The following is a 23,123-nucleotide window of genomic DNA, read 5'->3' as shown; positions in this document are numbered from 1 at the left end:
GTATCGATACGTTCCAGCGATACTCATATCGATACGTAATATAGCTGTATCGCCGTATCGTTGAAAAAATTCCTCAGTTAAGAAAGACCACAAAACCCATGTGGCGAAAGAAGACGATCTCGGCATGGTTTGCCAATCGAGCGTCTTCCGCGCTCCGTATGAATTCCAGGTACCGGTAGATATTAAAATAATAATTGGATCATACATTGATGGATTCACTGACCAGTTGTTAGGTAAATTTAAATCTTCATTGAATATAATCCCCTGATAGAACACCAAATACACCGAGAAACAGTCAATTAATAATATATTTTCCTGATAGAATTCCAATGACACGTGACATATCGTTTCGAATTAGGTCAATAAGCCAGTTCTAAATAGCGCTTACCGTTATGATTTTTTTTTTTATTTTATACACCTTCTGACAAAGGCTTAATTTAAAAAATATTGTTTTTATTGAAGGCTATATCATAATCGTACGGTAGTTTTATTTTAAAGCAATTTCAAGTATGGTTGTCACCTGACAATTGTGTCGTACGTGTGTCTATCAATTAACGAATGAATAAAAACTTTTGCCAAGTTACGTGGCTAGTTACCTGATAGACAAAGACTACAAATTGTGTTATGAAGAAATGCCATGGTGCCGTATCAGCTTATTTTGTGTACGTACAGCATTTTCTGATACTGGCAATAGTTGAAAAATGTTAATATTTTAGATCATCGACTTATGAAAAGCGAAAGTTTCATCGAATAAACGAAGACAGTAATTAATTTATTCTGGAATATTACTCGAACTTCAAGATGGTACGTGAATTGAATATGGAAAATTTTCAAAAGGTGTATCTGTCGTTATTTTTGTGGTAATCACATACATTAAAATATGACATTCTCAACAACAAATTACCAAGAATTATTTTTGTTGAAGTCTAGTTATATTAAAGGGAATGGAGCTTATAATTAACCCATATCTTACAGGACCTCAAATGACAAAATTCTGGCCGGTTTGTTTAAAAATTGATTAAGAACCCTGATGCTTACCCATCTCAAACATATTGAAACAGAATGTAGTTTGAGATTATTTTGGGCATAATTCGTGATGTCATCATATCGCGATACGTATCGTGTATAGGGTTGTCGTATCGTCAATACGTACATGTATCGTATCGAAAATGAACTGTATCGACACAGCCCTAATTATTAATGGTAGGAACATTACAATGTATAAAAACAAGCAGTTGCCATGCAAGGTACGCCCACATTTTGCAAGAGATGGACAGAGAACAAGCTAAATAAAGCAATTTTTCATACAATCACCGGCCACAATCAAATAAAATTCTGACCTCTAGAGGGTCCACAAGGTTTTTACACAATTTTTCATACAATCAGGGGCCATAATTCAGGAGGTTACAGTCCAATATGCGCCAATATCGATAGCAACCAGTGATGGGATTTCAAAATTTTTCTTGTCAAGACATTTTACCGAAAATAAAGGGGCATAACCACAATTAAAGATAGGTTGCTAGGCAACGAAACATACGCCCACAGCAGCTAAATCGTCTGGGCAGCTAAATGTTCGGTAATGAAACATTTATAATACACTAAAATATGTTTAAGAGCAACAACTCAGAAAACCATAAGAATTTGTTTGGTTTTTATAAAGTTCTGCCCCATGCTAACGTTTTGTATACAAAACTTTTAATATCATGGATTTAGCTGTTCAAGTCATAAAAATTGATTTAAATCAATATACTTGTTCGTCTCAAGATCATAAACTCTGTGTATCAATCTGAAGTCAATCGAATGATAACTTTAGCCTTCAGAGCGTCAAAGATTTTGCCATAACTCTGGCATTAATTATCGTAAATCACTGAAAATCAACAGGCTTCTTCGTCTCATGACCTTAAATACTGTGTATAAATTATAAGTCAATCGGATATTAACTTTGGCCTCTAGAGCGCCTATAAGATTTTTCAAAGTGATCAAGGGCCATAACTCTGGCAGTAATTATCGGAAATTGCTAAAAATCAATAAGCTTCTTCGTCTCATGACCTTAAACACTGTGTATGAATTTATAGTCAATCGGATATTAACTTTGGCCTCTAGAGCGTCCACAAGATTTTTTGAAGTGATCAAGGGCTATAACTCTGGCAGTAATTATCGGAAATCGCTGAAAATCAATAAGATTCTTTGTCTCATGACCCTTAAACACTGTGTATAAATTTAAGATCAATTAGATATTAACTTTGGCCTCTGGAGCGTCCACAAGATTTTTTGAAGTGATCAAGGGTCATAACTCTGGCAGTAATTATCGGAAAACGTTGAAAATCAATAGGCTTCTTCATCTCAAGACCTTAAACACTGCGTATAAATTTAAAGTCAATGGGATATTAACTGTGGACGCCAGACGGCCGAATGGGGGCGGCGACAATATACAACCATATTTCAATGTGGGCGTATAAAAATATCGACTTTCAGATCATCTAAAATTACGATAAATTAGCAATGATCAAGGTCTGCAAATCAGTCTACTTTCAGCTACAATCCATAACAGTCACATCTTTCTGAGAATCCACCTTGTGGCAGGTTCATTCTGTTGGCTATCCAAGTAATAAGCACATTTATTAACCATAATTTTGATAATCCTGTTACAATCTTGCTGAATATTTACAACACGACCATTACGTAGTCTACTGTTATCCCAAATTATTTTCTATGACCACATTTTAATGTGGGCATATAAAAATCACATGTCGACAAAATATTCAAATCTCGTACGTAATAAAAATTCATATTTAATACCCGTACGGTATTCAATTCATACCATAATTAAACATCACATTTCAACAAAATATTCAAATCCCGTACGTAATAAAAATAGGTGAACTCCATTTATACGGCAGCAAATGAATGCAGAATTTCCGAAATAAAAATAGTTTGTGATGTCAGAACATCGTTTTTTCTTTATAAAATGTCAACAAAATATTCAAATCCGTGCGTAATAGAAATAGGAACACCTCACTATTTAATTCCTGTATGGTTATGGTATTCAAATGTATGTCAGTAATATTCCTACAAAATTACGTGTTTTCGTAATACGATAGAATGAAAGTTTGCCGATCTGTACCTGCTTCAACCGCAGCCAGTAATATTCCTCCAAAAATTACATGTCTTGGTTTATACAGCAGCAAATGAAAGAAAAGCGTTCAAAATAATAATTACATTGATAGTTAAATCACTTGTGAAAAGGCATATGTGACTCATAGCACATAGCTTCATAGTAAGCACTGCCTTATATACTCTTCAAAAAAAGTAGGGGATATTCAGAAACAATACAAAACTGCGGAAATGCACTGATGTTTTTATTAGAGGTAACCAGTGTATGTTAATAACAGGCCAATTGCCTACACATGAACAAAAACAGTTCATATGGGCGGCTTATTTGACGGCCCCATTTCACTCGCAAAGAGATACACCGTCAAAAGTGAAAATGGACGTTTTTGATTTTTGTCTTAAGAATGAGTAATTGCTCCACCAATCCTCAGACATTTAGCAATTCGTCGTGGCATGCTCCTAATCAACCGTCCAATCACACGATTTGGGGCAATCTGACCCACTCCTCTTGCAGTGCCACGGCAAACTCTTGCCGTGTTGTCGGTTGACATTGACGTCGATGAACACGTCTCCTGATCAAATTAAATGTAACACACTAAAGCAAAGATACGCTAAACAGTAAATCTTATACAAGAACCGATAGGAAAGCAAACATGGATAGATAAACCAACACGCGGCAGTTTTCATCAACCCTTCCTTGAAGTGTCAAATTTGACAATGAACCCATCCCACGTTTATGGCGCTATTGCGTGTCGCATGTGCAGCTCAGTGGTTCTGTTAAGGCAACAAGTTCTTCTTCAGTGAACATACACTTAAAGCATGTCAAATGTTCATGACTATTTATCATATCATAAAAATGTAGGCGTATAATAAAAATTGTGATCTCTAGAGGTTTCACAAGCTAAAAACGCAATTTTTCTGACAAAAAGGGGCCATAATCCAGGAAGTTATGGTCTGATATGCGCCAATATCGAAAGGAACCAAGATCTTTGGGATATAGACCTGTATTTCAAGTTTTGTCAAAATCAGTTAAAATTGTGACCTGTAGGGTGTCCGTAAACAATATGTGAATGGACACATCGATGGACAGCGGCGATGGCATAATACATCCACATGAAAATATGGGTGCATAAAAATATTCTACCTTGTCTACTTCCAGATTCACTATTAATAATATCATTGAGTTGAATAATTGCTTTAAATAAGATATTTTTTTAGTGTGCAAATTTTCACTGTTTTCATAACTTACTATTTCTATACACCATCCTAATATTCGAGCTCGTTTTATATCATCATCAGTAGGATTTGTAACAAGTTGACAATATGATGTAACAACGGCTATCCCTCGATTCTTTTTACCAAATGGTACATTGTATTCTAAAACCTTAAAAAATATATATATTTAAAAAGTCAAATACATGTACATACACTGTAGATGTAGTTAGCTCAAATTAATACCGTAAGCAGTAAGCAATAATTTAAACCAGCGGCTGACAGGGAGGATACGCCCACATTTTGCAAGAGATGGATAGAGAACAAGTTAAAAACAACATTCCAGCTTTGATTGATATGGTACTTTTTAGAAATGAAATATGAAATGACTGTAATATGATACAAAGAAGGCTAGGCATTGGATTTGTTTTGCCAAATTTACAGACAAATTACTAACAAAAAAGTGGGTGTCTTTACGGTATAAGGAATAAATATGCAAAGTTCCAAGATGATACATTCAGACAATAGATGATAAATACAAAAAATGGGTGTGGCTCTGCCCCTGGGGGTTGGATATGGAACAATATAAATAGGTACCACCCTGTTATAGAAATGACAACATCAATAGTTGCCGTCCTTAGGGTATAAGGACTAAGTATTCCAAGTTCGAAGATAATCCATTTAGAATTGTGGCCTTAGGGCGCTAAGGCAAAAATTGGGCATGGCTCTGCCCCTGGGGGTCGGGGCATTCACCAAAATCAATAGTTGACGCCCTTAGGCTATAAGGAATACATATGCCAAGTACCAAGTTGATCCATTCAGAATTCCGGCCTGTAAACGATAAACACAAAAATTGGACGTGGCTCTGCCCCAGGGGGTCGGGACATGCAGTTGGTGTCCTTAGGCTATAAGGAATACATATCCCAAGTTCAAAGACAATCCATTAGGAATCGTGGCCTGTAGGCAACTCACAGAGACAATGAAAAAATGGGTGTGGCTCTGCCCCAGGCAGTTGGGCAATCACCAAAAACAATAGGGGGCATCCTTAGGGTATAACGAATAGGTATGCAAAGTTTCAAAATCATCTGTTAAGAATTGCGGCCTGTAGATGACAAACAAAAAAATACAAGAAATGGGCGTGGCTCTGTCCCAGGGGGTCGGGAGTTGACACAGGTCCGCCATTAGAAGGTGTGTATTCAGATGTGTGTCCTCGATATACACCATATACACACACACACACACACACACAGACGGGGGCGACGGCAATATACGTCCACATTATGAATGTGGACATATAAAAAGGATTTTTTGTACAATCAGGGGCCATAATCCAGAAGGTTATGGTCTGAAATGCGAAAACATCAAAAGGGACTGAGATTTTTGGAATATAAAGATATGTTTTAAGTTTCATCAAAATTGGATAACCAGCGGCTGCGAGGCAGGATACGCCCACATTTTGCAAGAGATGGAAAGAGAACAAGCTAAACAAAAAGCTATTTTTCGAACAATCAAGGGCCATAATTCAGGAAGTTACGTTCCGATATGCGCGAATATCGACAGGAACCAAGATCTTTGGGTTATAAAGATATATTTCAAGTTTCATCAAAATCGGCACAAAATTGTGACCTCTACAGGGTCCACAACCTTGATATACCAGATGTTTACACTATTTGCGTACGAGGGGCGGCCATTTTGTCTGGCAGTTTTGGTCTGATTTTCCCGAAATTCGAACTCAACTTTCATTACGGTGTAATGGTAATATATTCAAACGTTTTTTAAAATCGGATAATAAGGCGATTTTTCGTACAATCAGGGGCCATAATTCAGGAAGTTACGATTCGATATGCGCGAATATCAACAGGAACCAAGATCTTTGGGTTATAAAGATATATTTCAAGTTTCATCAAAATCATCACAAAATTGTGACCTCTACAGGGTCCACAACCTTAATATACCACATGTTTACACTATTGGCGTATGAGGGGCGGCCATTTTGTCTGGCAGTTTTGGTCATATTTTCCTGACATTCGAACTCAACCTTCATTCGGTGTAACCGTTATATATTCAAACTTTTTTTTTAAATCTGATAATAATTGTGACCTCCAGAGGGACCACAGCTAAACCAGCAGCTGCCAGGCCGAGATGGATAGAGAACAAGCTAAAACGAAAGTGATTTTTCCTACAATCAAGGGCCATAATTCAGGAAATTACAATTCGATATGAGCAAATATCGAAAGGAACCGAGATCTTTGGGTTATAAACTTACATTTCAAGTTTCATCAAAATCAGAAGAAAATTGTGACCTCCATAGGATCCACAACCTTGATATACCATATTTTTACGCTATTTGTGAACGAAGGGCGGCCATTTTGTGTGTCAGTTTTGGGCCGATTTTCATGAAATTCAAACTCAGCCGTTCTTATGGTGTAACGGTGATATAATCAGGGGCCATAATTCAGGAAGTTACGTTCCGATATGCGCGATTATATAAAGGAACCGAGATCTTTGGATTATAAACTTACATTTCAAGTTTCAACATAATCGGATAAAAATTGTGACCTCTATAGGGTCCACAACCTTGATATACCATATTTTTATGCTATTTGAGAACGAACGGCCGCCTATTTTCTGTCAATTTTGGGCCGATTTTCACGAAATTCAAACTCAGCCGTCCTTAGGGTGTAACGGTGATATAATAATACGGTTTTTAAAATCGGATAAAAATTATGACCTCTATAGGGTCCACAAGCTAAAAACATGGTTTTTCGTACAATCAGAGGCCATAATTCTGGAAGTTATCGTCCGATATGCGCGAATATCAAAGGAACCAAGATCTTTGGGTTATAAACTTACATTTCAATTTTCAACAATTTTCAATTTCAAGTTTCAACAAAATCGAGTAAAAATTGTGACCTGTATAGGGTCCACAAGCTAAAAACATGATTTTTCGTAGAAACAGGGGCCATAATCCATGAAGTTTCGATCCGATACATGCAAATATTGAAAGCAGCCGAGATCTTTTAAAGATATACCTATATTTCAAGTTTCGTCAAAATCAGGGGCCATAATTCAGGAAGTTATGGTCCGATATGCGCAAATATCGAAAGGAACCGAGATCTGTGGGTTATAAACATACATTTCAAGTTTAAATCAAATCAGATAGAAATTGTGATCTCTACAGCTCTACAGTGTTCACAAGCTAAAATTATGATTTTTCATACAATCAGGGGCCATAATCCATGAAGTTACCGTCCGATTCATGCCAATATCTTAGTGTGATAAACTTATATTTCAAGATTCATTGAAATCAGATAAAAATTGTGACCTGTAGAGTGTTCACAAACAAGTGTGGACGGACGGACGGGGGCGACGACAATATACATCCACATGAAAATGTGGGCGTATAAAAAGTAAAACTCATGGACAGTAATTGGTTGAAACATGCATCATTTTGTCATAAATATAATGTAATCAAACGGCTGTTATTATTTTCTATTCTTTCAAGGATAAATATGTGCCATCAAATTATCAGATTTAAATTCTCCTTGTTTTTTTACAAATCGCCTTTAAACTGTGATAAAATTTTCAGCTATTTTCTTGATGACATATAAAAACAGATTTCAAATCCATCAGTTTGTTGACGATAAAGAAAGGTTGCCAGGCAACAAAACATACGCAAACAGCAGCTAAATCGGCCAAGCAGTCGACAAGGGTTGTCGCATATTTATTCTTTTGTAGGTAATTAGGGGAATTTAATAGACAATTTCATACAGATGACATTATAATTTTCGTCGTTTGAGGATTCACAAGGTTCTAAAAATAGGTTGTCAAGCAACGAAACATACGCCCACAGCAGCTAAATCGTCCAAGGGTTGTCGCATATTTATTCCTTTGTAGGTAATTGGGGGCCTTTACAAGACAGTTCCATACAGATCAGATTAAAATTTTTGCCGTTTGAGGGTCCACAAGGTTCTACAAACTGAAACAAGGGTCTCAACTCTGGAAGTAATCTACAGAAATTATTGAAATTTGACAGGTTTTTTCGTTTTACTAATTTAAATAAAACATACAAATTTCATACTGATCAGATGATCACTTTTGTCATTCAAACTCAAACATTCACAAGGTTCACAACCACCATAACTCTAGAAATTATTAACGGAAATTGCTGAAATTCAATAGACCTGTTTCACAAATTTAAATGATGCATATAAATTTCATACATATCGGATGATAACTTTCATCAATCGAGCATTAACAAGGTTGAACAAAGTGAAACAAGGGCCATAACTCTAGAAGTAATAAACGGAAATTGCTGAAATTCAATAGGATTCTTCTCTTTACTAATTTAAATGATGCATGCAAATTTCATAGAGCGTTCACAAGGTTCAATAAAATGAAACAAGGGCCATAACTCTAGACGTAATCAACAGAAATTATTGAAATTAAATAGGCTTCTTCGTTTCACTAATTTAAATCATGCATATAAATTTCACACAGACTGGGTGATAACTTTTGGCGTTCAGAGCTTTCACAAGGTTCAATAATGTGAAACAAGGGACATAACTCTAGACGTAATGAACAGAAATTATCGAAATTAAATATGCTTCTTCGTTTCACTAACTTAAATCATGTATAAAAATTTCACAAAAATTGGATGTTAATTTTTGGCATTATAGCGTTCACAAGGTTCAACAAAGTGAAACAAGGGCCATAACTCTAGACGTAATAAACGGAAATTATTTAAATTAAATAGGTTTCTTCATCTCACTAATGCAAACAACATATCAATTTTAAAACAACTAGATGATAACTTTTGGCGTTAGAGCGTTCACAAGAAATTGTGACTGACCGACTGACGGAAGGACACCGGCGGCGGCAATATACGTCCACATTTCTATGTGGGCATATAAAAACTAAAACAAGGGCCGTAACACTAGAAGTTATCTACAGTTATTGTTGAAATTCGACAGGATTTTTTGTTTTACTAAAATAATGCATATAATTTTCATACAGATCGGATGATAACTTTTGTCGCTCGAACGTTCACAAGGTTCAACAAAGTAAAAGATAGGTTGCCAGGCAATGAAATTGCTGACATTCAATAGGATTCATTATTTCACTAATTTAAATGATGCATGTGAATTTCAAACAGATTAGGTGATAACTTGTCGTTCAAGCGTTCACAAGATTCAACAAAGTGAAACAAGGGCCACAACTCTAGCTGTAATTAGGGGGATCACGTGGCTAAGTGGGTAAGACGCTGGCTCGCTAGCCTGGAGGTCGGGTGTTCGATCGCTAGCTGCATTGGCCGAGAAACTTCATCGGTGTTAAATAGCTCCCGCAAAAGATATGGCAAACACATCTTATCACTCCAGCGTGATTTTCAGATCTCAAGACCTGTAATTAACGGAAATTTCCCGAAACTCAATAGGATTGTTCGTTTTACTAATTCAAACGATACATATAAATTTCATACAGATCGGATAATAACTTTTGTCGTACAACAAAATGAAACAAGGGTCATAACTCACGGCGTTATTAACGGAAATTATTGAATTTCAATAGGCTTCTTTGTTGCACTAATTTAAATGATACATATCAATTTCAAACAGATCGGATGATAACTGTTGTCATTAGAGCGTCCACAAGATTCAACAAAGTGAAACAAGGGCCATACAATGTAAATCTAGATGTAATAAATGGAAATTGCTGAAGTTCAATAGGAATTGTTTTACTCATTTAAATGATGCATATAAATTTTATACAGATCGGATAATAACTTTTGTCGTTAAGCCAGGCGCAGACGGGCAACTTTTTCGAGCAACTTTCAGGCAACAGTGAAATCGCTGGTCATTGAAAGAAAAAATCGCTCGTCTGCGCCAACGGGCAACAATAGTTGCCTGCTGTTGCTCCGAGTTGCTTCTCGTTGCCAAATATCAAACATGTTTGATATTCCACAACAGAAAATCGCTCGTCGCCGAGAAATTGTTCATCTGTTGCTTCAAAATTGCTCGTCTGCGGCGGTAGGCGACAACAGGCAACAAGCAACTGGTTAACTGTCCAATCAGCGAGCGCTCTACTGTCATCTGATATATGTTGTTGTATGTACGGCGCCATTTTGAATGATCACGTGATATCGGCATTCCGGATACATCCGGGGAAAAATTGCTTCTCGTTGCCAGTCAGCGCACACGGGAGACCTCGAGTTGCCAATTGCTCGGAGTTGCCAGTAGTTGCCTATTGCAGCAACAAGCGACGAAAAGATGACCGTCTGCGCCAAGCTTAAGAGCATTCACTAGGTACAACAATGCGAAACAAGGGCCATAACTCTAGATGTAATTAATGGAAATTGTTGAAATTCAATAGGATTCTTCGATTCACTAATCTAAATGATGCATATCAATTTCAAACAGATCGGATGATAACTGTTGGTATTAGAGCATTCATAAGATTCAACAAAGTGAAACAAGGGCCATAACTCTAGATGTAGAGAGAGAGAGAGAGAGAGAGAAATGGGGTTTAACGTCCACTCGACACAAACTAGGTAATTTCGGGACTAACATATGGTTTAATTTTATTTACATAATTCGCTTGCACGTAGTGGTCTTTAGCAGTGGGAGGAAACCGGAGGCCCCGGAGAAAACCCACGAGGTTGGACAGGCAAACTCTACTCCTTGCCACGTACAACCTGGGAATCGAAACCACGCCAGTCGACTCAATGACAGACTTTATGATACAGCGTGCGCACGCTAACAATTCAGCCATCCAACCCCCCAACTCTAGATGTAATTAACAGAAATTACTGCAATTCAATAGACTTCTTTGTTTTACTAATTTAAATTTCATACAGATCGGTTGATAACAAGGTGCAACAAAGTGAAACAAGGGCCATAACTTCACTAATGCAAACAACATATATCAATTTCAAAACAATCAGATGATAAATGTAGTCTGTAGAGTGTTCACAAGAAATTGTGGACGATGGACGGACGGACAGATAGGCGCGACAGCAATATACGACCACAGTTCCATGTGGGCGTATAAAAATGAGACGATTCAAAAGCAGGCTAGGCATACATGTAATAAAATTTTAATCTTATCATTATACATGGAAATAAGATGAATTATATGGTACAATTGTACAATACCCGGTAATCTACAAGTACCTCCTTAAACCAATTGATTGCATCTGAAATCTCAGCATCTTTTAATCCAATATTTGTGAGATCTTTAACCAATTCAGGAAATAGTGCATCAAATTCTTCTAATTCTGTTTTTGCTCTGTTTTCTTTACAGTTTGTTCCATTTCCATTCAATTTTATATGGTCCTCCATTTATACAGACTTCTGTGAAAATTTAAAACCAAACAAAAATATATGTGCGTAAGTGAGACAATATCACTTTCAGTTCACAGAAAATTATTTGAGACAGAATCTTTGACCAATTTCAGTAGGACTTGTTTTCAGAATGTTTTCTACATCAGAAAAATGTGGTGAAATTAATAATAATATGCTTGGGGTAGGCTACTGTCTGAACAAATTGAGTGTTTTTTGATCAGGTGGTAGTGTATGAAATGGGGCAAGTGGCAAAATAACCATCACCTTTTGAGAAGAGTTTCACAAGATAAAAAATTATTTCTTTATTATGCTATTCTTGAATAAACAAAGTATTTTAACTCATTACAAGATTTGTATATTTTGTTTGTTAAAAAATAATCCCAAGTCAAAGTGTCATCCTTTCTTCATATTCCTGAAACAATGGTCTGAGAAATTACTTTCTAGCCTTCTCAATTTTGATTGTCCAAACAATCTATTCTGAATACCATTGTTGGTAGTCGTAGTTCTATTGAGTGTTCAAACAAAATATGTAACATGCAGTCCATCTCTTTGATCTTGTGGTCCAACAGATGGTTTCGAAATCTAGATGCCCGGAGATTTAATCTGAGACCATTTCAGATGTCTAGGCCTATATCTACAAGGAAATCAGGTAAATTTTTACTCCAAAAACACCTTTTTATTCCGAATTTATCACCAGACATTTATTCGATGGCTGAATTGTTCAATTTGTTGCCCGAGATCAAACTGGCATACAATAAGCTACCATGCAATAAGACCACTCACCATACTATACTGAATAGGTTGAATAAGGGGCAATCAAGTCAGCATACAATAAGAAATTCGCTGGATGACCATGACTTCAGTGAAATCACGTGCTCCGTATGGACTAATCCGAGCCTTCGATAAATAAAACAAATTGAAAGTAGTCTATTTTTAGTAACTAGGTTATTGTCTGATAGCGATATTCTTTTTGCTCAAAATAAAATGGGTTTTATCTCTTCTATAGTGTATTATTATGAATGTGCCAGAAAATAACAAGTATATTGAAAGAGCCATTGAAACTTACTTTCCGGTGGTGTATGACACAATAACTGGAATTTCGTATTATAAAGTAGCTAAGTCTCTAACTCAACATTGAAAACGCGATTTATTTGTCAAATTAAATCAACATTCATGTTGTGATCTTACCGGAAAAAGATGGGCTTTTGATATCCAATATTTAAGACAAAATAAACATTTTACCATTGGTACACGAATCGTGTACCATAATGCGCTTCAGCCCCAGTTGTATCAAGAGGCTCGAGGGACGAGGCTAGACACATTGCACCAAATCATGCAATCTGTTTCACAGAGAATTACGAGTCTAGTAATATATCTCTGTCAAAGATGACTGCCTTAACACGTGTCGTCACAGCACGCGGCGTCAATCATTGGCTGAATGGCGCGTGCATTGTTTACATAAGACGTTACTGCTTCGGAGAGAATGCTGCATTTTAGTCATTTTAATACCCATTTACACTAAATAGGAAATAATTTTTACCTACATATACGTCAAACGCCTTTATTTATTTTTCCAATACATAAAAAAAATGTTTTAGAATTTAATTTGTCGCAGGAAAAAAGTTAATATTACTGGCTCATTAAGCCGCATCGATGTCATCCTTATCAGTGATTGTAGCGGCCTCGCAAATATTCACTGCGGATCAGTGTGCAAATCCACACTGATCCGCAGTGAATATTCGCTTGGCCGCTACAATCACTGATAAGGATGACATCGATGCGACTTAATGACTACAAAATATTAACTTTTTTCTTTCGACAAATTAAATTCTGAAACATTTTTTTTTAGTATTAGAAAAATAAATAAAGGTGTTTGAAGTATATCTTGATAAAAAATATTCCATAATTAGCGTAAATAGGTACAGAAAATAGTACGCGGAGGCGTAAAATGGGTAAAACGATATAATTCTGCCCGTACCAGTTCATATTACTACGTTCGATGTAATCAACGCACGTGTGACCATCAATTTGACGGTTTTTTTCTGTTTGTTTACTCTGAATTCTTTCAGAAGTACATTTTTTACCGTCTAATCTGATTGACCTGCTCGTGTTTGTTTTAAAGCAACAAAAACAAGCCACAGAAGTAATCTTTTTTGGCGTTATCGATGCCATCTTGCTTTGTTGGTAAACATTGTGATGTGACGTCAACCTTAGAACTACAGCGGTCTGACCTTTTAAAGGTCAGTCATCTTGGACAGAGATAAAAGACGGATGTCGCATTAGGTCTGTAAAACAGATTGGTGCAAATCATGACCAAATCAAACGGCTTATGTAGACTGGAATAACCAGACGCTAGAAATTTGCACTCGCTTGAGACTGCTGGCTTATTTCGCCGAACATAACTGATTTGAAATTGGAGTAAAAACCGAAACCATTGAATGTAAATCAGTTTATATACATTCATATTACAGTATTATATGCGTTGCGACCCACTTTTGTCAATTTCTAGGTCCCAAATGTTAGCGATTTAGCTCCTTTTGATTTAATAAACACTCGCCCCAACCCACCACTGACTAATTCAGTTCTGAGGGACTCTGCGAAGATCCAAGGATAGGAAAAAATGAGCATGAGATGAGGGTCTGGACATTTCTCCTAAATGATCTAAATCATGTCGGGACACATTCTTACCTGACATGCAGTAGGCCTATACTGTTATCTGAAGCCTACCTGTAAATTTATAATTTGTATCACAACATTTACTGATCTTGGACTGAGCATATATCTCTGAATAAAAATAGATGGAACAATCTAGCCTACTTACGTGGACTTAGATTATAGATAGATGTGATGTGATGAATCAGAATTCGTAGATGTCTAAAAATAGTCTCATGATTTTAACTAAATTTTGCAATAATAATGGCCTGCACTAGATCGATAAATAAATAATTTCAAATACACTTACACATTTGATTTTGAGTCACCTCATAAATGGATTACAATGAGTTAGAACAAGATCAGCCATAAAATTACAACATTTTCGTTTTTCGTTAATAGTTTGAAGTCTTGTTTATCTAGACACGCGAAAGCCTTCTTTCAATACTGTAAAATTATGACATGACCCCGAGGTCACTTCTACTTTTGTTTTGTTCAATATCCCTATATTAAGGCGTCTAACTGTCTGTTTCACACGTACGTAACTAACGTACGAAAATTAATAGGTGGCTAGCTTTTTTTTTTGCACGTATACAGTGAATGGCCATTTTGCTCAGTAATCCCAGCCAGAATTTGGCTATTTTCTAAATTTGCGTTAAAGTTTAAAATATTTGTTTTAGAACTGAAACACATTAACTATTAGTCAATCCCAACGCTAAAAACATCAACAGAATTGATTGCGTATATCTGAAATAGACCCGACCGACGCACAAAATAGTGCAATATGGCGGCCTCTATGAACAACCCTCGCAGACGCTGTCATTGAAGACAACGTCAATTCTCATCCCAAACTTAGGCTGCCTATCTACAGCGCTAGCTCCGGCTGAGAATAGGCCCTAAGCTAATTAACCGACATTTAAATTCCTACATCGACGATTTTAGTCGAAAACACTGAGTATGCTTTTAGAAATTTTTAAAAGTATTTATTTCTCTTCTATTGTCATATTGAATGAAATTAAATATGTTTATTTAGCCGCTGTGTGTATGAAAAATGTCAAACTAATCAAAGGCGAATCACAAAATAGTCCTCTAATTAATCAATATGGCAGCGCCCATGAAACATAATTTCACAGAGGCGGTTTTATTTGCGAAAACAAATTTAGGAGTATCTAACCTTGTTTTGAAAGATAAACAGATTGAAACTCTAAAGACAGTTTACAATGGTAAAGAATTTATTGCAATATTACCCATAGCACATATTATATATCGCTTTTACGCGAGTGTCAGCGACATGCCGTGTTAACATAAAACACACGTGCGTGGGTTATTTTTACTCTGTTGTCTAAACAAAGCGGTCTCGAGTCGATAAGTCCCGCCCCAAAATGATCACATGAGCGTTTTAAATGGCGGATAATCAGCGCAGTGTCACATTCTGGGAAGCATGACGTAGATGGGTCGCTGCGTGCAGTATGCGTCAATTCTATGAGTTGTAGATGTTATTTTTGTGAAAAATCATTGGAAGAAGAGGGAACATGTTGGAACTGTACGAATTATATAGTCTTTATGGGTGCAACGGACACAATGCTGAAGATAAACCTATTGTCTACAATGTTGACCTCATGACCCATTGACGCCAATGTCATGACCTGTGATGTGTCGATCACGTGATATGGATATCATGGCTACTGACTGTGTCTGAGATACTTCTCCACAGGTAGCGTGTCTCAGATGTTCAGAATGTGTTTCACACTGATCACCACATTCGGCAACTAATTTTCGTACGTTAGTTACGTACGCTTCGCTCTATACATGTATATCAAATCAGCAGCCTTGAGACATTTCTGCTCATTTATTAATAATAATATAATAATATCTTTATTTCGAAATGGTGAACAATCTAGGTCCGATATGTATGTACCTTTCTGACACGTTGTGCCCTTTATAACAAAAACAATAAAAATAACAAATATAACAACGGTTATCAATTGAAATGAACATTAAACATAATGGCTTACATATCGATCTTGCACCAATTATGTACCGTGTGGTACATGTATTACCGGTAGTATTATATGATGATTTAGGTTTGAAACATATTATTAGTAATAAGTCTTCGAAAAGAATGAACATTTCTGCAATTTGTTTTTATGGTTTCAGGTAAATCATTCCACAATTTTGCACTTTTGTAACGCAAACTATTCTTAATAATATCTAAATTCGGTCTGAAAAGGGTCAGTCGATCAATTAATACTGCTATAAGGAGTCTTATAATTCAATAATAGATTAGATAAATAAGTTGGACAAACATTGTTAAGTATTTTATATATGAAAATAAGTTTGTTTAATTTATGTCTTGACTCAATATTCAGCAGCTTGCATTTCCTTAGAAAAAGGGGCAAGTCATTAGAATGTTGTGGATCAAAAATGAGTTTTTACATGTAGCCAAAATGATGGCTATACTTCGCATTTTTGACTTTGTTTCTTCAACGTTATTTTTATGAATCATTGAAGAATGAATCATCATGAAAAGATGAGATAAGATATTTATTTCTAATTGTATCACATTCACAGCGCCATTTCATGATTTAGGGTACTGGAATCTGCCGAGGTTTGCCGACTGTGATCAGCAGTGAATATTCGCTAGGCCGCTACAATCACTGATAAGGATGACATCAATGCGACTTAATGAGTCTCAAATATTAACGTTTTTCCACCGACAAATTAAATTCTAAAACATTTTTTTGATGTATTAGAAAAATAAATAAAGACGTTTGACGTATTTGTAGGTAAAAATTATTTCCTATTTAGTGTAAATGGGTAATATGTAACAGGCATTGCCCGAGTAGAGCGAAGCTGGTGTAATTGTTGTTATAAAACTTTCATAATTAAGTTTTTCAAGTGATACAAGTAATTTTAAATAATCTCGTTTTTCCGAATTGAATTTAATTTAGATCTAAATTGTATGATTAATTTTGTTTAAAAAAAGTATGAGATTTATTTTAATTGACGTCAGAAATATATGACGTCATTGATTAAACGCGTCATAAAAATATTTCTATGAGTCGCGTTGGTAAGTTGGCATGTGCATTGTTATTTTTGCCCAGTGTATCCGGCTCCTGTGTTACCGGAAAATAGCTTTGCTTTAGAGCTTCGCTCAATATTAAAATGACTAAAAGGCAGCATTCTGCCCGAAGCAGTAATGTCTTATGTAAACAATGCACGCGCCATTCAGCCAATGATTGACGCCGCGTGCTGTGACGGCACGTGTTAAAGGCAGTCATCTTTTACAGAGATATTAGTCATAATTAGAGAAGACTCGTAATTCTCTGTGAAACAGATTGTGTCTGTTTATAACCTCCGATAAATCATAAAATACAACTATGAATTTAATCATGATAGGATCGAGCGGAATCTCTCACCCGTATTCCAGCACCCGCATTCGAGATCAAGTTAGCACACATATTTTGTCACCCGTATTCCAGCACCAGCATTCGAGATCAAGTTAGCCCACATATTCCTAGTGCCAAGAAAAACCTAGATATAATTATCACGAAAATAATTGTTACCTTTATATTAGAAAATAAAATTTTAAAACATATTAATGCAAAATATATATGTAATACATCCCCCGACCCCACCCAATACCCCAAAATATACTATTACCGTAAGATATCGCACACTAGGCTAACTGAGCTTGCAAAAAAGGGGTACGTCCATTTTGCATTAAAAAGCACCCAAACAAGTTTTTGTGGGAAAATGTTTTTTGTTTCGCGGAATCAAGAGATGAATAAACTACTAGAATACAAACTTTCAGAAGGCTCCCATGTTGGCGCTTCGAGATATATTACCGTAAACATACTAAACATATGGGGGAATCGGGTTGGGGTAGGCTCACTGCGCACGCAATAACTTCTAAACTAGCTTTGGTGGCTTCGGTATCTTTATTTCACTAAATCGACAAATGCATAAGGTATGCACATGCCGAATTTCATTAACTTTCTATGTTTGCGTATCGAGTTATACATCCGCAAAGTTCCTAGCACCCGGATTCGAGGTGGAGTTTGCGGGTTCAATAAACAACGGGTACGCCCACGCTGCATCAAAAAACGGCCCAAACCAGCTTTGGTGGGATAATGTTTTTTGTTTCACGGAATCAAGAGATGAATAAACTACTAGTGTATACAAAATTTCAGAAGGCTCCTATGTTGGAGTTTCGAGATATATCACCGTAAACATACTAAAACTATGGGGGGGATCAGGTAAGGGTAGGCTCATCGCGCACGCAATAACTTCTAAACTAGCTTTGGTGGTTCCAAGATCTTTATTTCACTAAATCGACAGATGCACAAGGTATGAACATGCCAAATTTCATTAACTTTCTATGCTGGCGTATCGAGTTATACCACCGCAAAGTTCCTAGCACCCGGATTCGAGGCGCCGTTCGTGGGTTCAATAAACAACGGGTAAGCCCAAGCTGCATCAAAAAGCACCCAAACCAGCTTTGGTGCCAAAATGTTTTTTGTTTCACGGAATCAAGGGATGAATAAACTACTAGAATACAAAATTTCGTAAGCTTCCAATGCTGGCTTTTGGGGATATATCACCGTAAACATACTAAAACTATGGGGGAGAATCGGGTAAGGGTAGGCTCATCGCGCACGCAATAACTTCTAAACTAGCTGTAGTGGATCCAAGATCTTTATTTCACCAAATCGATAGATGCACAAGGTACGAACATGCCAAATTTCATTAACTTTCTATGTTGGCGTATCGAGTTATACCACCACAAAGTTCTTAACACCCGGATTCGAGACGGTGTTTGTGGGTTCAATAAACAACGGGTACCCGTATTCCAAGGTGGCTGTGCAAATTTCAGCTTGTTAGCTCAAGTAGAACTGTATATTATATACATGTACCTGTATTCCAAGGTGGCTGTGCAAATTTCAGCTTGTTAGCTCAAGTAGAACTGTATATTATATTAGGCTGTGATAAGCATAAAAGGACCCTTTTCAATGGAAAGCAGTCTATGTACAGAATGCGGTTTTTCGCTCAACTGAATGTGCTTGCATTTGATTTTGGCTGAAGCTATGAACCTGAAATTTTGCAGGGTCACTTTGTGTAATCTATTGGCAGGTGGTTGGCTGCAATATTAAGGAAATGCACCCCTCCTGAGTTAAGTGACAATATTGAGGTCATGACGTCATGGTCGACCGAAATAAGCCTGTTTTTTTTTAAGACTTCCCGTAGGACTATTGCATTGAAATTTGCACAGCACCTTCGCACTATATTCAGGAAGGCGGACTCCGTGTTATTACGACAAAAGTAACTGCTTCCAAATCTTTAATATTGATTCAAAGAACCTGCCATTTTCCACCAACCTCCCTACATACATAACGTAGCCACTGTGAAAATTTGAGGTCCTTCGTTACAATATTACGCAATCGCAAGCAGTTTTGCATGGCAAATTGATGAACGTGTGTCGTTAATGCATATTAATGCAATGAGCCTGAAATGCAGTTTCATAATGCATACAGGATGGATGTCCGAAAATGTCAGCTTCATAGATGCAAGAGAAATTGAAATATGCAGAAATGGAATAGGGGATAGATTTGGGTGGAATTCGGAGTGGTTTGGTACATTTTGGGTGCTTCTAAGCTGGTGGCCATAATACAGTAACAAGCATTAAAGAATGAGCATTTTTTCGGGACCGGCATTTGTTCTTGCCAGGTGGATTTTCACTGCACAGGCATTGTTCCGGTGGTCCTATTGCCTTCAAATTTTCACAAAATGTACCTTGGGATTCTAGCTATCACATATTAAAAATAGAAGAGTGTCCGATTCCGAGAACGTTGAAAATAAATTCGAAGCCCAGCCACACCCATCAAAGGTTTTTTGCTTAAAAAATTGCCATATTTTATCGAATTTTTATTGTTCTTACGGTGGCCTGTTAGTGCCATACAATGATTTATACATTTTTCTTGAAATTTACCTCATATGAGAAATCGCAGTGGAAACTGTGATAAATAAAAAAACACATGAAAAACCTTTCCACCGCGGTGTAAATATTTTCTCCGCGGCTCCACGGTGTAAATATTTTCTCCGCGGCTCCACGGTGTAAATATTTTCTCCCCGGTGTAAATATTTTCTCCGCGGTGGAAACATTTTCTCCGCGGTGGAAACATTTTCTCCGCGGTGGAAATATTTTCTCCGTGGTGGAAAGGTTTTTCATGGTTTCTTGATCAAAAGTGTCTGTCGTTCAATGTTAATTGACGACCTCGGAAACGGACAGAAAGTAACACCGATCAAATTATCTTTATGCTTATACCTACGATCGCTGTTGCAAATTCCCCACAAATATCGTTTAGTCCGCATTGTTACTAATGTTACTTATTTACATTAGTTTTTATGATAACAATGGAGAACGGCGGTGTTTGACGCCACTCCTGAGTAGGCCATGTGATATGCGAAGAAAGTTTTAAAATTATACTTCATAAGGATTACAAACACATCTAGTACACATATACCTAAAGCAATAAGGCTAATGGTAATAGTTTGAACCCATATAAGTCCGGTGGCTGAAGTGGGGGGGTCGCCACGCAAGCTGTGAATTTATGAGACCAAGTTTTTCTAGACCAGTTTTTGCGTAGATTGCGAATCTGGGTGGTGATCAGGCGTTTGAGGGGGCGTTTTCGAGATATAGGGGGTTTAATGTCTACAATTAGTGGATGGGGGGGGGGCATTATGTTGAGATAATTGATGATCATGTTATATATTAATCAAACATAAATTTCTAGGACTGTCCATCTCTAAAGCAGTGTATATGATGCCCCTGGACAAATGTTTTGATTTGTGGGGAGGTGGGATGGGTGTAGCAGGTGTGCGTGTGTGGAAGAGGGTGGGGGTAAAATTGGCGGGAAATTAGTTCACGTTAATTTAAATGATGATTTTCTTAGAGCTTGGTAAAAACATTACTTTTAAATGTGCGGGGCGCAAAATGTATTTTTTGGAACATTTGGTTTAAAATTGACCTTGAAGAGTACCAATTTCGGCATTCAAAATATTAAATTATAATGGTACTATTCAAGAGATCTGGAAATGTACATAAAAAAACACAGAGAATCAGAGACATGTTTAAATATTAGTTTATTCTTAAAGTCTTCATCATAATATGAGCCGGATAGATATCTTCTTGCAGGTGGTCAACAGCTCGCATATATCCTTTGGATATGCTTCAGATACCCATTAACATTGTAAATCTTCATTCCAGCCTTGTATCGCAGGGTCATCTTGTTCGATCATAGGTTTTGCAGCCTGTCTCCATATTGTTGCAACATAATTTTTACGTTTTATGTGCAACAAAGACTACTCAGGCAAGATGGTAATAAAGAAAGAATGGTTTGTTATTTTCATCACAATTAAGATTCCTCCAGAAGACCTTCCTTCTAGTGTCATCGTACGAGGTACAATTATTTTTTTTCTAAACCAGCAATTACGTCATAAGAAACATCATTAATTTGTCTCTCCCAGCTCTTTAAAAAATTGTTAGAAAGTGGGAATTATCATGAAACAGAAAGACAGATAGTCGTTACCACTGAAAGTATGTAGCGTAGGCTGAGATATCCACGGCACTTTCAATACTAATCTTGATAGATCAAAAAAGATTCCAAGATTAGTATTGAAAGTGTTGAGAATGTCCTTGAACTGACAACAAACCGCGAGGACACCAAAATAGCTTACCTACTCCTCTACGCAAATTAATGGGGGCTCTGAAACAATTTGTATTTTGCGTTCTTGCTCGGGCAAAATAGACATCCCAATCATTCTCGTCTCAAACGATCATCCAAAATATACACATTTTGATCGATAATGAGACGGGCAAGGGTAGAAAATATCGCGGAAGGCGACTTACATCAGTAGACCACGCTAGAAGAAAGATTTTCTGGGTGAAAAAATAATTATAAACTTCTGAGGCGAGAGTCGCTGTTAAGCCAGAGCGACTATAAGGTCGCCGAAAAAGGCGCCGATTTTTTCGGCGACTTTTTCGTCGTGCTGGCTTAACGGCGACTCTCCCCACCTTCAGCCACCGGACTAATATGGATTCAAACTATAACCATTAGCCTTATATTATGCAAGAGCTAAATTTGACTAATGCATGTCTTTCTTTAGGCCCGAAATGTTATATAAACTATTAATTAGACATTTATTAACATGACAAGTCCTACACACAAACCAGGTTTTGGCAAAATCCAGCCCGATAAGGACTATCTTGTGTTTATTGTTAACTGTCATCGACTGTCGTTAATAATTAGAGAATATTTGATACCATATCCCTTCTGGTGTTTACAGGAATTTCAACTGTGACCCCATAAACGCTGACTGGATTCTTATGAAGTAAAATAAGCTATTTATATCTAGATCAGAATTTTATTTAACAGCATTAACAATACATAGAGAAGAATGCTATACATGTACAGTTAAAGTATTTTCATGTGGACGTATATTGTCGTCGACCCTGTCCGTCGGTTCACTTTTTGTTTGTGGACACTCTACAGGTCACCATTTTTATCCGACTTTAACGAAACTTGAAATATAGGTGTATCTCCAAATGATCTCGGATCTTTTCGAAAGTGGCATCTATCGCATTGTAACTTCATGGATTATGTCCCCTGATTGTACGAAAAACGCGTTTGTAGCTTGATAACGATAAGAGAATACTTGTCGAAACGTCGTGCTATACTTATAAACCAGTGATTGTATTTCCATATAAACTGTGTTGTGTTTTTTACGTTTGTAGCTTGTGGACACTCT

General features: G+C 36.8%; 1 protein-coding gene across 9 annotated transcripts in view; it reads right to left on the bottom strand.

The window, feature by feature from the left end:
- Nucleotides 1–14,724, bottom strand: part of LOC126825407 (farnesyl pyrophosphate synthase) — a 43,390-nt gene extending 28,666 nt beyond the window's left edge. Inside the window, exons 1-4 of one of the 9 annotated variants that reach the window (XM_056101609.1) lie at nt 14,352–14,451; nt 12,447–12,560; nt 11,475–11,672; nt 4,361–4,495 (exon numbers count right to left, since the gene is read on the bottom strand). In XM_056101609.1, the coding sequence (XP_055957584.1) occupies nt 4,361–4,495; nt 11,475–11,660 (321 nt within the window). In that variant the 5' untranslated portion in view covers nt 11,661–11,672; nt 12,447–12,560; nt 14,352–14,451. The other 8 variants (XM_050555082.2, XM_050555085.2, XM_050555087.2 and 5 more) reach the window with 8 other exon arrangements.
- Nucleotides 14,725–23,123: the final 8,399 nt, after the last annotated feature.

Source organism: Patella vulgata, chromosome 6 (genome assembly GCF_932274485.2).
Source record: "Patella vulgata chromosome 6, xgPatVulg1.2, whole genome shotgun sequence".
Classification (NCBI taxonomy): domain Eukaryota; kingdom Metazoa; phylum Mollusca; class Gastropoda; family Patellidae; genus Patella; species Patella vulgata.
This window is presented reverse-complemented; position numbering and strand designations above follow the sequence as displayed.